General features: G+C 37.1%; 1 protein-coding gene across 1 annotated transcript; it reads left to right on the plus strand.

Moving 5' to 3' along the window:
- Positions 1 to 1,650: 1,650 nt before the first annotated feature.
- MRPL53 (mitochondrial ribosomal protein L53) lies at positions 1,651 to 8,579 on the plus strand. Its single transcript, XM_026706034.2, has 3 exons — positions 1,651 to 1,952; positions 6,216 to 6,328; positions 8,260 to 8,579. The coding sequence occupies exons 1-3, from the start codon at positions 1,852 to 1,854 to the stop codon at positions 8,364 to 8,366; spliced, it is 321 nt and encodes a 106-aa protein (XP_026561819.1). The 5' UTR covers positions 1,651 to 1,851; the 3' UTR covers positions 8,367 to 8,579.
- Positions 8,580 to 17,285: the final 8,706 nt, after the last annotated feature.

Consider the following 17,285-nt stretch of genomic DNA (forward strand, 5'->3'; position numbering starts at 1 on the left):
ATCATTCATTTGATTCATTCGATTCATTAAAACACATCATACAGAGACTTCTGGCAAGAAAGCTGCTACTTTTCCAGCCTTCTCTTCCAAGGATTGCTGTTGTTAATCAAATTGAAACCCATAGAAACAACTTTTGATTTGGAGACAAAAGTGTCCCTATGCACCTTCAAGTCGTAGTAACAAACGAGAGGTCAGAGAAGACTCTGATCTCCTAAATCAGTATAGGTGGCAATTATACTTTATATGAATTTTTTCCCCAATGATACTTCTGCTGATAGTTTTAAAGAATCTGAAAGGTGATATAGCAAAAGGATCTTCCTCTTTCTTTCCACTTCTCCGTGACTCTGGGCAACTCAAAAGATATTTAAGGATCTAAGTGTAAGGAGCAATGTCTTGAATTGAGCATAGCAGCAATCTGGTAAGCATAACAACTTAAGGAGAGAGTCTATACCACAGCTTAAGCCATGATTTATGTGGGTTTGTGTAAGAAATAAACACATTGAGACTTAGTATAATGAGTGAATCAAGACTGCTTTTGGCATATTATTAAGCCATATTTGGCTTTACCATGCTTTACTGAATACACCATAGTAGTTGGATTGGTTATAAACAGTGCACATTTGCATATGGAACTACCTGAGACAACAATTTGGAAGCAGCAAAGTAGTTTATTCATGTATTTGCAAACACGGGTGCCCAGAAGGTGAACAAAGCATTCATCAGCTTTTATCCTGTTACACAATTTCATACCCCGCTCCCCTTTATGACACAGAATCCTATTCAATTCTCCTAAAAGCCCCTCCACCTTTGTTGATAGGGTTTTAACAAGTTTACTATAATCTTTTCCCTCACTAGCATAAGCTCTATTGTTATTTTTGTACTTCCTCTGCTTATGGTTTTAGCTGGCATTCAGGCTCACTAAGCTTGTGGTTCCTAGCTGTTAGCTGCTTCATACAGGTAATTTTGAAAGATTTTTTCAATTGTTCCATTTGACATATCAAGCACTTACCTTTTTTGAAACAATACGAATTCCATTTTCTTATATAAAATAATACATAATTATTATTCTTTTAAATGACCATTTTTCTTGTTTAACCAGTTCACAAGACATTAAGGTCAAGATGAAACAATCCTCCAATGATTAATGAAATTTGTTTATTTGGCTTTAGAACCAATGTAATAATAATCTCATAATGCATTATCTGAACTTTTCAATTCACTTATGAACAGCAGCTCCACACACCATGCATAGAGCAAACAGAAATCAACCAGCAGAGGAAAAATTGGTGCACGGGAAGCTATTCTTTATTTTAGCTTTAAGATCGGTGTGTTTACTCAGAAATAAATCCCTCAAAAGTCAAACAAACTGAATGCTCAGTAAACATAAGGGATGTTGCTTAATTTTGTTATGGGATTTCTGATCTAGGATATAATTGTGTGTATATTTTCTTTGCCAAAAGATCATTTGTCTTAAATGGGACAGTGTCCTCAAACAAGTAAAAGACGCCTTTTTTCTTCAATAGTGTGGGAAACACAGTTCGCATGAAACACTAAACTACGAAGTAGTCAACTCATGTTGTTTGCTTATGGTTCTGCTAACTTTACGAAGCCAGCAATTCACATCAGTTAACCACGTGTAAACAGTTCCTGGAAATAAAACTTGGGGAACGCGAGCACAGTCCCACCGAAGGACTTCCAACGAATCTGCGAAGAGATAATAAGATAAAGCAGAACGATGAACTACATTTCCCAGAAGGCTAAGCGCATAGACAATTGCCCCGCACAAGCACCCTGAATGGGATTCTGGGAATTATAGTTTTCCGGTTACTAAGGAGCAGCCCGTGGGACAAAATGTCGTACGTGTTCCCGAAGAAGGCTGGTGTTTCGCTCAAGCAGGTGAAGACTGTCCTGGTCACCTTTTGTCCTTTCGAATTCAACGTACAAAGCACCAGGTGAGAAGAATCGCGAGAGAGGCTTCCCAGACGCTTGCAGAGCCAGCCCGGAGTTTCCGGATAGCACTATAAAGGCGAATGCTTTTTTTTTTTCTTTTTTTTACCATGGGAGACTGTTGTGTGTAATGGGAATGGCAGGTTTAGAAAACAGCGCCGTTTGCAAGGAATGAGCTGCCCCTCCTTGGGATGCGCTAAATACTCATTTGGGGCTAAATCCCGTACAAGAGAGTGGGATCGAGAAAGAAATTATCTGGATGCAAATGTATCTGTACATTTGTACATATCACCTGTAAAGTCATGGAATCAATTATTAACCAATCCATTATCCTCCACTCAGAGACAAACAACCTACTCTCCAATAATCAATTTGGTTTTAGGAAAAACTATCCTGTAATCTGCAACTCTTACACTGCAAAAACATATGGACTACATAACTCGATCAGCGCAAAGCAATAGACGCAATCTACATAGACTTCTGTAAAGCCTTTGATTCAATGGTACATGACAAACTACTCCTAAAACTAAAATCTTATGGTATCTCTGGACACCTGCATAACTGGATAGAAGCATTCCTGTCAAACAGACAACAAATGGTCAAAATTGGGAATGTCCTATCAAATTCTGTACCTGTCAATAGTGGTGTCCCCCAAGGCAGTGTTCTACAACCAACTCTCTTCATACTCTAATAAATGACCTCTGTGGTCATATTAAGAGCAACTGCGTTCTTTTCGCTGATGATGTAAAGCTGTTCAATACCACAGACAATACTGCTACACTTCAAAAAGATCTTGACTATGTATCAGAATGATCAAACAAATGGCAACTTCAAATCTCAACAAATGCATTGTCTTACATACTGGCAAAAAAAATCAGAAAATAAAATACAAGCTGAATAGTCAAGATCTTGTTGATGATCCAAGCTCTGTAAAGGACCTTGGAATACTCATCTCTAATGATCTAAGTGCTAGAGCCCACTGTAACTACATAGCCAAAAAGGCATTAAGACTTGTTAACCTAATCCTACATAGCTTTTTCTCTGGTAATATCACACTACTAACTAGAGCATACAAAACATTTGCTAGACCAATACTCGAATACAGCTCATTAGTCTGGAACCCACATTACATATCTGATAGTAGCACAGTTGAGAAAGTCCAGAAATATTTCACAAGAAGAGTTCTCCACTCCTCTACTCGTTACAGAATACTTTATGCCACCAGACTTGAAATTCTAGACCTAGAAAACCTTGAATTACGCCGTCTTCGGTCTGATCTAAGTATAGTATATAAAATTATATATTGCAATATCCTACCTGTCAATGAATATTTCAGCTTCAACCAATACAACACAAGAGCACACAATAGATACAAACTCAAGGTTAACCACACCAAACTTGATTGCAGGAAATACGACTTTAGCAACAAAGTGGTCAATGTCTGGAATACTCTACCCGACTCTGTAGTTTCTTCCCCAAACCCCAAAAACTTTAACCTTAGACTGTCTACTATTGACCTCACCCCTTTCCTAAGAGGTCTCTAGGGGGCGTGCATAAGCGCACCAATGTGCCTACCGTCCCTGTCCTATTGTTTCTTTTATTTTTCTTGTATGTATCCATGTATTCATAACTATGTTTTTACTTATACCTATTACCTTGTAAGCAATTGACAAATCAAATAAATAAATAAATGGTCAATGCAAGGATGCTCAGGCTTGTTGTTCCCTTAAAAAAAAAACTTTGTGGGAAACAAAGGTGATAAAGGGCATATCAGGGTTGCTGGATCGTAACTGTTGCACTTAAATTTGTTTTAATTCCCGAGCTAGCATCTTGTATTAGACTTTAGTTTCCATGAGCACCCTGCAGAAGCAAATCATGGATAGTGATACTGAGAATCTGAGATGTCCAGAAAATGCAAAAGTGTTGTAATTATTTCTTCAGTATAAACAGGACTAAATCCTGATTAAAATAGACCTGGAATTTGTTTAATCTGATAGTGCCTGGATATTAATCTGCTGTGATCCCCTTGAATAGGTGGTGAAAAATAAATAAGGGATATGGTGATTCTGCTTCAGAAGCATTGGTATAGCTATTCCTACATCTTAAAACAAATTTCTGGTAGTGCTAATGGCAATTTAATTGTAAGTTTGCTATCATGCCACCTTATGATTAAGTCAGGTCACATGACAGTCTAGATCAGTGGTTCCCAAACTTTTTCAGTCCCCCGCCCCCTTGGTGCTACAAATTCATCCTCAATGCCCCCCACTCAGGGGTGGGATTCAAATTTATGTGGGTGTGGCCTAATTTGAGGGTGTGGTTTGCTGGTAATGTGGTTGGATGGGTGTGGCTTGCTGGTCACATGACTGGGTGAGCGTGGTTTGGTGACTGGCAAACCAAATACAAGTGGTCCTCACTTAATGGCCGGTTGCTTAGCAAGTGTTCTAATTTATGAGTGGCTTCCCCAGAACTACTTGACCTATTTTGGGAGTTTTGACAGCCATGCACACATACACATACTCCCTTCCGACCCTGCTGGAGCAGGTCATTGGACTAGAATCAGCAAAGCATCTCTGATTAGATTCTAGTAGTGAATAAAATCTAATCAGAGATGCTTTGCCAATTCTTGTTGATCTGTTTTATTTGTATTTATTTTATGTTGCTGAATTGCATTGACATGTGTGTCCCTTCTTCTGCACACCCCAGAAGATTTTGTGATTCCTTGCAGCAAAAATTACCGACTTCTGGCTTTGCTCTACTTTTCAAATGTGCCGGCACTGCCGCGTTCTAGGTGCCGGCCCCGCAGGTCTACCCCATTGAGCCTGCTGCACCGGAAGGACCTGCCCAAGCAAGTCCGAGCAGAGCGGTGCACCAAATCAATGGGGTGAGCCTGGGAGGGGGAAAGAGAGAGAGAGAAAAGAAAGAGAGAAGGAAGAAAAGAAAGAGAGAAGGGAAAGAAAGAAAAAGGGACAAAGAAAGGGGGGATGGAGGGGGAAGGGGGAGAGAGGGAGAGAGAGAGACCTGATGCATCAGATTGAAATGAGGCCTAGTTTAGAGGCCCTTTTCCACACTGAAACATCTTTGCCAGCATCTTTGCCAGCACATTGAAACATCTTTGGCTTCTATTAATTAAAGGTTATGTGGATGAAACATGGCCAAGACTATGAGGAAGCTCTCACATTTTGTTGAGGCTTTAAACAGGATCCATTGGACCAGATCTCCACCCTAAAAAATTACTTTTCCCCAATGTATTACAGTGCCAATTCTGAAGAAGGCAAAACCAAAATGTATTGGTAAATTACAAAGAGAACACACACACACACACACACACACACCCTTCTAACCCTGTTGGAGCAGGTGATTGGACTAGAATAGATATCTCATTATCTTTCTCCTCCCTCCCTCCTTTATTTCTTTTTATTTCTATCTCCTTCCTTCCATTCCCCCCTTTTTCTTTGTCCCTTTTTCTTTATTTCCCTTTTCTCTTTCTCTTCTTCCTTCTCTCTTTCTCTCTTTCCTCTCTCTTTCCCTCTCTCAGGCTCACCCCATTGACTTTGTGCACCTCTCCGTTCGGACTTGCTTGGGCAGGTGCCTCTGGTGCAAGGGGCTCAATGGGGTGGAACGCGGCGGTGGTGGGATGTTTGAAAAGGAGAGCAAAGCCACTCTGGTTTTGCTCTCCTTTCCCAATGCTGCATTCGGGGCGGAGCTCCTTGCGCCAGAGCGTGCAAATCAATGGGATGATCCTGCGGGGCCTTGACTTGAACGCCGCAGTGGCAGGATTTTTTCTCACCCCTGAATTGTGCCCTGCCGCTCACCTCCAATGCCCCCCTGCTACCTCTTAGCACCCCCCTGCCAGCCCCCTTGCCTCTCAGCACCCCCCTAATGCATCCCACCGCCCCCAGGGGGCGGTACTGCCCACCTTGGGAACCACTGGTCTAGATCATGATCATGTTGTAGTTAATATTCTTTAACTACAATTAGACTCTTGCCTGAATTCGCATGACATATTGAACAATGGCTATAGAATAACTTCGCATTTTAGTATCATTATGGCTCAGCCACAGTGTTAATATATAGCAGGTGGGTATTGATATTGCACAAAGCAACTCAGCAGTTAAGACAATCTTGTGTTTATATATATCAAGATCTCTTAAACAGACCTCCTTTTGCTCTTTGCATGAAAAATATTGGTACTTTGTATGTAACTGTTATATAACAAGTTATACAAATACATTTTTACAGTCTTTTATCTTTCTCCAACTTCTTTTTAGAAATTTTCTTCAATGTCTATTTGAAAAGAAGGCATACAAATCAAACTTGAGCTGTAATGTAAAAACAGAGGTAAAACATGATGGATCTGAACCAGTTATAGATATCACATTTGGTAAGATATAACTTTATACAATCAATAGCAGGAAATGAAGATGGTGTTTGATTTCGTTGTACGAGGTGCAATGACAATAAAGTAAACTAAAGTAAACTAAATATTACGTAATGGCTCAAAATATGAGTTCTAAAAGAATTGGAAGTATTAGTGGTTATTTAGAAAAAGGTTTCAAAGTTTTTGAAGTACTTCTGTTTCAAATACTTTTTACTTAAATCCTCTTTTATAATGACCTCTGTTTCAGGAAATATTTGTGAATAAATACTTGAGTTTGAAAATCAAACATTGTTCAAAATAGCTTTTAATGTAAACAACTTTTATTCCCTTGGTTGTAATATTCCTTTATTACTGCACTATTAGCTTTCGCAGATTGTCTTTGCTAAGACTAGAACACTTGACATTTCTATTTTGTTTCTGTGCCACATGATAGGAAATATGAGAGAAATAAAAGCATAAAGAATAGTTGGATGTGATGTTTTCTATAGAGATACTTTGCAACATGCATTATTATTTTTTATTTCTTTTTATCCCGCCTTTATTTTTACAAATAACTCAAGGTGACGAGTAAACATATCCAACCCATTTCCCTCTCCCTATTTTCCCCATAACAACAATCTTGTAGTATGGATTGGGCTTAGAGAGTGACTGGCCCAAGGTCACACAGCTGGCTTTAATGGCTAATGTGGAATTTTAACTCATAGTCTCCTGGTTTCTAGCCTAGTATCTTTATAACCACTAGACCAAAGTGACTTTCCAGATATAAGCAGAATTACTGTAAGTATTCCTCTTTGAATCTTTAATATGACCTCATCATGTTTGTAAGGCTTGTTAGATGGTTTGAAAGCTCTTTCAGTTTTTTTACATAGATACATATACATATGCTAATACATGTTAAATTAAGGTTAATTTCACATATACCTACAGTAGTACTATAATTGTAGTAAAGCTATATATCCTGTGGTTGTGTTTTTTTACCACTAGATGGCTTATTATAACTTCTTGAAGCCACTGTAGATTATCAATTAAATCACTTAAAAAAAAACACAATAGGACGTCACTATTTAAAAAGTAATGTAGAATTTTACCAGAAACAGATGAGAAAGTATGAATACAATTGAAAAAAGCACGCTTTGAAACATGTCTGATCATGTTTATTCAAGTTCTCTTTAGATCACTAGGGCTTATTATCTGGAACCTGGATGTGGATTGAAACCACGGTAATTAGGGTTTTTGTGTTTTTGTAAAAACACTTTTTGGAGAATTCTTTTTCCATTAAGTGTTAGAACTTGGTTTGGGCACTTAGTATGATATGTTGTGTATCAAGCCAAATGGTGGCAATGTTGTTTTTGGAAATGGTGTTGAAGTGGGTAAGAACTTGTAGTTCAGTGGTGACCTTGAGTGTGTGGATTACAGATTTTGTCCTTGGCATTTCCAGGTAATATTAAAATTCATTGCTTGAAACCCCGGAATCTGCTGCCATTTGGTTTTATAGTATTTGGTTAAATCCCTGTTTCTCAACCTTGGCATATTTAACTTCAACTTCCAGCATTCTCCAGCTCATATAACAATTCTGAGTTTTGGGAGTTGAAGTCCACACATCTTAAAAGTTGCTATGGTTGAGAAACACTGGGCTAGATTGTGGCAGGATTTATTTCAGTGAAAGGCACCTCTAATCCCAGTTTTAGGTTTGTATTGCCACCCCTTCTTTAAGAATGGAAAGCTGATTATTTCAAATTGAATCTCATATATCTGTAAACATAATTTATCATTTAATGTTCAAATGAATGGAATTGTCCTAGCAATTGTCCCAGTTGTTCTTACTGAAAATAACATCACTAAACATCTATCTGATTTTGTAACATAGAACTGTTAACACTATTGATTGCTTTTTATTTTCCTTCTATAATTAAATTATTATATTTCTTTTCCAGCGGATGGTGAAAGATTGATTATGAAAGGAGCCAGTTTAACAACTAAAGAGATGTTAGATGCATTCAACTCTAGATGTCAAAAGAAAGAATCTGCATTGGCAGAATAGCCACCACCATAGACTACTTGAAACTGGCAGTAGAAGAGTTTACATCAATAATATAAATGCATAAAAATCTGCATGAAGCTACTTTAGAAAAATGGCAAGGACTTTCCTAATAACTGAAAGAATCTGAAGTGGATATATAGAGGAGAAAAGTGGATTCTGGTTTCAAAAATGCTTTCTGGACTTTTGATTAAAGATTAAACTCTTAATACCTTATCAGTGTTGGATTAACATCATTTTTCTTAGTAGGTCAAATCATCAAGTAAGTGATGATCCTTTTAATCACTTGATCATTATATTTATATTCACAAATATAAATTATTAAGGTTTTATTAATCTGGACTATAAAAGTTTTTCTATGGTACAGAATTGCATACATTTTATAAACCTTATGATCTGCTTATACATGAAGCTACATCCAGAATACATTAGACAAAACCACTCACCTTTTTATAACCTGCATAAGCTTCTTGAAGCAGGTGATAAAAAAAGCCAAAAGTAAGTATAAAGGCATATTTATGTGAATTGTTGTACAGAAACGCTTCCTATTTGTAGTCAATTTTCTCCATGTTCTATCTGTGTGTTGCAGGAATAAAAATACATGTTCAAAATTCAATTAATCTTTTAATTAAGCTTTGAAGGCTTCTGTTGGACACTTTTATCCTATTCAGACTAAAGATCTTTTGCATGTAGAATTGAAGATAGACGCATGAGGGAGTAGTGACTTCCCTCTCTACAAGTTGTCCTGGTATTTCGAATGAGGAGCTAGTCTTCTTGAATGCAGTAGAAACTGTTCACTTCAGCATGTGGGACTAACTTTTAACTAATATCTCAATCTTCAGAAGCAAAGTGCTGTTAATTGATGTTTACATACTCCATTGTGTGCAAAAATACTGCCTGAACAAAACATTTGCAAAATTGCAGAGTTGTTTTATTCATCCCTTCTCTCCTAACTTTTAATTCAGATGTAGAGTCCATAACATGTATGTCCCCTCCCTTTTCATGACACTTAGAATATTCCAGATGCCATTTCAAATTTAATTACCACAAGAAAAATGCAGTTATCTTTTCAAAGGAAGAAGCTGATTTAGAATTTTGTTGATGAATTCCAACTCACATTATGTAAAATGACAGCCAGCAAAGAAAGACAGCACGTTCATTGTACAACATATGCTAAATTAGGCAACATTTGGGGGGAAATTGACAAATGGGTTTAGAAAACAGGGGATGTATATTTCTCATTTCCATAATATAAATAACAGTGTAGGTGAGTTGTTTCACAAAATATTTGTACAGGAATCTTGTCAATGTGATTCAATTTTAATTTTATTTATCACTGATGTCTCAAAGGGTGTACACAAAATAACTGCATATTAATTATGGTGATATGTGGATTCAAATACTTGTCAAGTCTCAGTGACTACATAGATTCCCCCCAATGAAACTGTATATTAGAATAGTAGAACATTATAATATTACATATAGTAATAGGAAGCAAATTTAAATTATTGCAGAAGTTAATAGCTTTATGTCCAGAATACCCAAAACAAAATAGTTGGAATGGTAAAACATTATATTTGAAGCACCTCCAGAAGAGAACAAAAAGAGGTCTAGAAGAATAAACTTAGGAATAGTTGGAGTCATAAGTTTAGTCTGGAGAAAAGAAAGCTACAGTGGACTTGCTAACAGTCTTCAAGTATCCCGAAGGTTGTCATGTAAATAGGCAAAACCATTCAATTCTAGAAGACAAGACCCCGAGTTTAACTTAAAAGGAAACAGACTTAAATTGGACATGAAACAAAAATTTCTAAATGGGTAAGATAATGGAATAATCTATATAGGGAGGTCTCCCCTTTTCTATATTTAAACAGTGTCTAGATCAGGGGTGGCAAACTCACGGCGTCACATCATGTGACATATGACTGTTCTCCGCTAAACCAGGGGTGGGCATGGCCAGTACGTGATGCATCTGGCCTGTGGGCCATGAGTTTGACACTCCTGGTTTAGATGGCCATCTGTCAAGGTTGCTGTAGATTTGCTTTGGGCAGGGATTGAACTAGATCAGGGTGTAAAACTCATGGCATCATGTCATGTAATGTATTGTGACTTTCCATCCCTTTGCTAAAATGGTGGGCGTGTCCAGTGCATGAAACATCTGGACTGCCGGCTGCGAGTTTGACACCCCTGAACTAATAAACATCAATGTTTCTTCCAATCCTTATATTTTATGATTCTTTGGATTTATTTTGAAGATTGAAACCCTTCTACTCAAGGTTTGTAATCGATTCCATATGGACAATTCTGTCCACTGGGGTCAGAATTGGATTCAAATGTGGATGAACTTACGAGTTTTGACAACATTGAAATACTCATGTGGAAGCTTTAATAAATATAAAACATCTTCTGTGTTCCTTTAATCAGGAACAGGAGGAACTTCTTAATAGTCCAAGGTTACATTCATGGGGCTGACTCAATAAAACAAAACAAAGTGGATGCAGCTAAATTAACCTCTTGTTCTCTCCCAGACTGCCTTGGTACTCTTACTAAGGCCTTTCTGCACCAGGACTCTTGTTAGTTCAAAACCAGCTCCAAACCTCCACTGTTTCATTAGTTGAGATTGGAGCCAATGTATTTCTAGTTTGGTTGAAGTATATTTGAAACTACAGAATAAACAGCACTCATATTTTGCTTTGAAATATTGTGTTCCTAGAAGTTATGAGCAATGTGCTTCCCCACTTGCAAAAATTATTTCCTCACTCCCCAATCCTGAAGTTTCAACACCAAGTATTTAAAGAAAAGGGTGACTTTCCAGTTTTACAGCTTCCTCAAAGGCTTTTTTTTTCATATGATGCATTAAAAGCAGACTTTATGAAAAAGAGGATAAATGGAATACAGATAGTCCTTATGACTGCAATTAGGACTGGAATTTTAGTCTTAAATCTTGACAGTCATGAGTCATGGCATGCTTTATTGGTCACTATCATGCCCCCATTGAAGCCGGAATTTGTGGAGGACGATGAGCCAGAGCTAGAGCTGACAGAAATCGAAGGGGCGGCTTTGTTGGCTTCAGAGGAATGTGTGGAAGAACGGGCCGAGGCAGTCCAGGGTCCCTCAGAATTGGGACAGCTTGTCATCAGAGAGGAATGGGGGCAGGATATCTGAGAGAGGGCAAACTTGCCAAGAACGTGGAAGCGTTTGAGGGGACATTTGGAGTATTAAAAGGGTGTTTGAACTCAGCTGGCTGTATGACCTTCGTGCCTTGTCCTGAGTCATCACAGTCACAAAACATCCTGTCTGAAGTCATCTTAACTCCAAATGGTTGTTAAATGACTAGTTGTAAATCAAAGAATACCTGTATGCAAGCAGTGTCCTTTCCCTTTGATATGAAGTAGGAATGAAGACAGTTTCTTTCGTGTACAACAACCTGGAGCGGACCAGTAATTTTATAATCCTTGTTCCTACCTTGCTTATTCGGTTGCTTTGCAAATGAGAAATTGAATGGGAAGCGCACTTGAGCATTAAAATGACTAGAGAGCATTGCAGCATGATAAAGAACACGCCTGGAAATGCCTCAGAAGGTAATTTAAACCACAAAAAAATGGATAAGCAACTGAAAGTATAAAACTGTTTAAATACAGAAAAAAATCACACATTCTTCTCATCATATCAGATATTAAATATTATTCTTTACTAGACTGAGATGTTGACTATTTCTGTTAGCCAAAGAGATAGTGGTAGATGGAAGTAAATGAGAAGAAGTTGGTACAGAATTGAAGAATGAAAAAGATGAAACAGTAACTGATTAGAAAGCTATACAGATTTGTCCTTGGTTGTAAAACTTTTGTACACAAAACAGTATCTGTTTTTGAAGAGCTGCAGGAAACTAATAAGCCAGAGGAATTAAAAGCCTTAATAGAAAAAAGGATTTCTTGCACTGAAAAAATAATGGTATTCTAATATGGATTATAAAACAAAATGAAACTCCTACATTGACAAGGGTATTATATTTCTTATACATAAAACAAACATTAAGATAGTAAGCTGATTTTACATCTTGGCAACAAAGGCCATGTATATTACTTTCAATTAAAATTACGCTGTCAATAGAAAAGAATCAACCCTTCTTCAGGGCAATACCAAATGAATCATAAATATCTCTTGCAGATGCTTAGAACCTAAGTGTAACACCAGATATAATACAGCTCCTTACTCTTCATGGTGTTAAGGGATTAGTGCTCTGCTTTCAACATAAGTCACATCACAAATGCTCTTAAGATTTTGATTGCTTCTATAGAACTTTGGCATCTTGCCCAACAGTCTTCCAAGCTTTGGGTAAAATGTCAACATGAAGTGGGCATGCAAAATAATGCCTACACCTGTTAAGACTACTTCATATGACCCTGAATAATCCATAAGGCTTTCAAACAGAACAATCACAATAGACTTCTATTGGATCAATATTATGCACACCTTCAGTATGTGAGATGGCCCTCATTTAATAAGAAAAAGAGGCAAATCAGTATCAATCAAGACTATATATTCTATTGTCATCTTTAGAGATTGATATTAGTCTCTAAACTGAGTCTCTCTCTATCTATCTATCTATCTATCTATCTATCTATCTATCTATCTATCTATCTATCTATCTATCTATATCCAAAACTCTCACATCTGATACTTTGAAACCTTCAATTGAGCAAAATGGGGCATCATAGACCAACAATTTTTGAATAAAAAATACTTCCAACAGGATAACTAATGTGTCCAAAATCCGGGACCTATGACTTTCATAAGATTGAAATTTGGCAAATTTGTGACTACTTTGGCACTACCATGCCTTATGACTACACTTCCCAGAAATGCATAGGTTGCCTTGTGTGAGGGAAGATGGAAGGGGTGTGTCGCTGCCCTCTCCCCATCTCCCTTGTGCCCTGTACCTATTCAGCTGACAGAAAGACCCAAAGGGCAAGTAGCCATTGGCTGCTTTCGAATCAAGATCAAAATTTGAAATCTCTTAATGGTGTGGCTGGTGGAGGAAGGATGAAGGATGACTTGGATGTTGGTTGGGGGGCACCAGCATCAACAGGTGAAGTCTCTTCCTCCCTGGATGGAGAGGGTCCTTGGGGACACACCAATATAGGGAGTAGGGGCACAGTTTTTCTTGGGGTGCACAGCTTCCTCCACCAAAGTAGCATGCTGTTCTGTGGGTTAGCAAAGGAGGAGAGGAGTTTGCTTCACTGAGGTTTTCCTGAGGGAGATGAGATGCTCAAGCCTATATTATTTGTGGAAAGAGGAATAACCCAACAGATCACAGATTGTCTGGTTAGTATATGCATGTCTCCACTTGGTTTGCATACCCAGATTACAGATAATAGTACAACTCTAGTATGGATACTAGAATTAGGTCAAATTATCATTCTTATTTCTGCAATTTAAGAATTATTATGAGGAGCAATTGTTATAGTACCTAGAAGTAAAGGACTTAAGAAGCCACCTGGCAGGATTTTGTGTTAAAACAGATGGCGAGGAGCTTGGTTTAGCAAACTGAGAAGTTAATGGTGCTTTAGAGGGAGATTGAAGAGTGGAATATACCTATTAGGGTTATTTATATCTATAAATGCCTGTTTGTTATTGGATGGTTTCATGAAACCTATATTCATTTCAGTAGATAGATGGATTCATGTTTATAATAACTCTTGTTCCTTAATGCTAAGGATATTATTTCTGGATGAATTGGAAAGAACTGAAGTAAGCTGAAAAGTGGTTTGATCATGAATGCGTGCTAATTGAAAAGAAATACAGATTTGGATACAAAATAAGAAAGCAATATCCCTCATCATCATGTACAAAGCTATATTCAGAAAATGAAATCTTTCCTGAATGTGGGCATTTTAGATTTTAAATCGATTTTTAATTCAATACCTAGAATTGTTCTTGGAAAAAGCTTAAAACACATTCATGGAATTGACCTTCCTTGCTGCAGAATTTATATTCTAACGTGTGTCTAAAAGTTAGCTGTAATTCACTTAAGTTAACTCACTCTGGTGTGTGTGCATTAGGGGTATGTCTTACCTCCAACTTTGTTTAATATATATATTAATATATCACTATATCAATATTTGATACAATCCTGATATTTACACTGCAAACATATCAGGCATAAGATCCCCATGCTTTATACAGACAATTCTGCTGTTGTATTACAGATGCAATAAAACCATATTTTACATAGCAGGCACAACTATCTGGTAAATAATTTTTGAAAAAATATAAAAAATAAAAAATGCTGCTTTTTTCCAGGAGAAACCTAAATAAAGAGGAGACTGGAAATTAACCTGGTCAAATTTTTAAAATATCTTGGAGAGCTTTCCTACTCCAAAGCGATTTGGAGCACACACTGTGACTAAATAGTATGTGAAGCCTCAAGAGTCAAGATAGTCAACTATTTAGTGTATTTTCTTTACTAGCATGGTCAGTTAATACCAGCTGCATGAAAGCTTTTTGAAGCCACATTTTTGGCCTAAATTCTGTGTGATACAAAGGTAGGAATTTATGCCAAGAAGGATGAACTAGACTAAAACAAAATTATTGAGATAGGAGTTTGTTGATCCTAACAGGACAGCCAAATATCCTAGTTAGATAGATTTATGTTCTGGAGGCAAAAATGCCTAATATTAAATAGAAGGCTGAAAGCTGATGGTTTATTGTTGACTGAAAATTCAACACTTTCCAACAGTTTTCTGCCTTTAGTTCTTGCTGATGACATTGCCTCAAACTGGAAATTGGTGGAAGAGTAGAAGCTTACATCATTTGGGCTTTTGGCACAATTTGTATTGACATTAAGATACAATCAGGCTAAGCAAACACTTACTCAAACAATGAATGATATGGAACATCAAGCTGAGGTAAATAGATTGTCCCAGAACAATAGAATTTGGGCTGTTAAGAGTATATGAGATTTAGCAAATTATTTACATCCTGTCTCTTTTCCCATGCTGAGGAAAGCTGTTATACAACATCATTCCTTCTGTTTTGCTGCAAGACAGGTATGCTAAAATTCCATTAATTGAGCATACTTGCCCATGTGTACAGGGAAAAGAGAATTATCTTGAAAGGCAGAAGACAAAACCAAATACCAACAGTCATATAAAAGGGGCTTGAGTTCAGAGCAAGAATGTAACATAAGTAAATGATTCAGACAAACCCTTTCCTAATGCACATGAAGATAAAGAGAAGGAAGCACATTGGAATATTTTGTTATTAAAGCTTTACAATAAAAGTTGTACTAACTTACATGACATTGATTTTCTGGTCTGGTTTACCTTGAAGGATTGGTATGTGCTAATAAGATAGAAACAATCACTCCTGTACAGGAAGTCCTTGGTTAACAATTGTAGCTGCAACTGGAAACTCTGCCACTAAGTCACATGATCATAAATTTTGATGTCATGTGACAATGCAAATTATTATAGTAGTTTTAGTTCCAGCTGTGGTTATTAAGTGAATCCCTTGAGGTTAAGCGCAATTTCACATATTGCCATTTGCAACCTCCTGCTGACTTCCCCATTGACTTTGGTTGTTGGAAGTCAGCACTTCCAACAAATACAGATAGATACAAATGTTGAACATGTGATTGCAGGAAGCTGCAACTGTCATAATTGCAAGTTAGTTGCCACGTGCCAAAATTGTGGCCATATGACCAATAATTGCAACTTCAAGGACCAAATGCAATCCTTTTTTTTTTGTACTTTTCAGTACTGTTGTAACTTTCAATAAGCAATGATTGTTAACCTACCTATATTATTAAACTTCTTGTAAGACTAATAAATTAATAAACTACTACATCTATGTAATTGTTACAGGGTTATTCAGACAATTTTATTTTACCCCGCTTATGCCAATGGAAGATTGGACACACCCTTCTTATGCCAATGGAAGTTCCTCTGGGAAATTTTGAACCTTCCACCACTGACTCAGTAGCTAAGTTTAGTGCTGCTGCAATGGACATATTGTAAGGCAAAAACTGGTACAGGGATAATTCCAAGTCAATATCAAATAAATGATATGCAATAAAAAAATCTAGAAGATACTGTAGTGAAGCTAAACAGAGCTACTATATTGTCGTCTCTGGATCATTGAATGAGATTAGAACCATACTATCGGTTTCAGGTATCAAAGACATGGGAGAAAATAACATAGGGTAACATGACAAAAAATATTTGCAAACTTCAGAACTAGGAGTGGGTGCACAGATTTCTCAATCCGCAAGCTGCTTTGAAATCTATCTTGTCTCATAAGATTTTTTTAAAAAAATTTCTATGGCTTTCAATGCATTGTCTCTTTAAAGCACATCTATTGGGTGGACTGAGCTTTCATGCATATTTATTCAGGAAGGAGTCCTACCGAGTTCTCTGAAACTCCTTAAAATTGTGTATTTAGAATTGCAACCAAATTCAACAAATACAGTTTAATGGGATCCAAAACTGAGCACATATTTTCTCAGTAACTTCTAGTATTTTTGGAATGCAGCTGTGTAAACTTCTTTCTACATTGGGAAAACAATGTGTAATTCAGGACATCCAAGTTTAATATTCCAAAGATGCCTTGGTAAGAAATGGGCCAAATAATAGAGGTTAATCAAAAGAAACATCAAAGTTTTTATTGCTTTACTCATTTGTCCCTCTTCCTTGCATTCTTTTCAGTTAGGTCCACAAATGACTAGGCAATTAATGAATGTTTGATATAAGGGAAGCAGGAACTTTTCAGATCTCTGGCCACCTATTTGAGACCTGCTTGAGTCCAACTATGAACTGGGTAAGTGACTATGCACATGAAAATTTTCATTCTTCCTCTTTTAAGATTGAATGTCTCTTGAATGCATGTTAATATAAAATGCCTTTTCACAGTTAGTGTGGTTTTGGA

This window comes from Pseudonaja textilis, chromosome 3 (genome assembly GCF_049901715.1).
Source record: "Pseudonaja textilis isolate UNSWEBS1 chromosome 3, rPseTex1.2, whole genome shotgun sequence".
NCBI classification, from domain to species: Eukaryota; Metazoa; Chordata; class Lepidosauria; order Squamata; family Elapidae; genus Pseudonaja; species Pseudonaja textilis.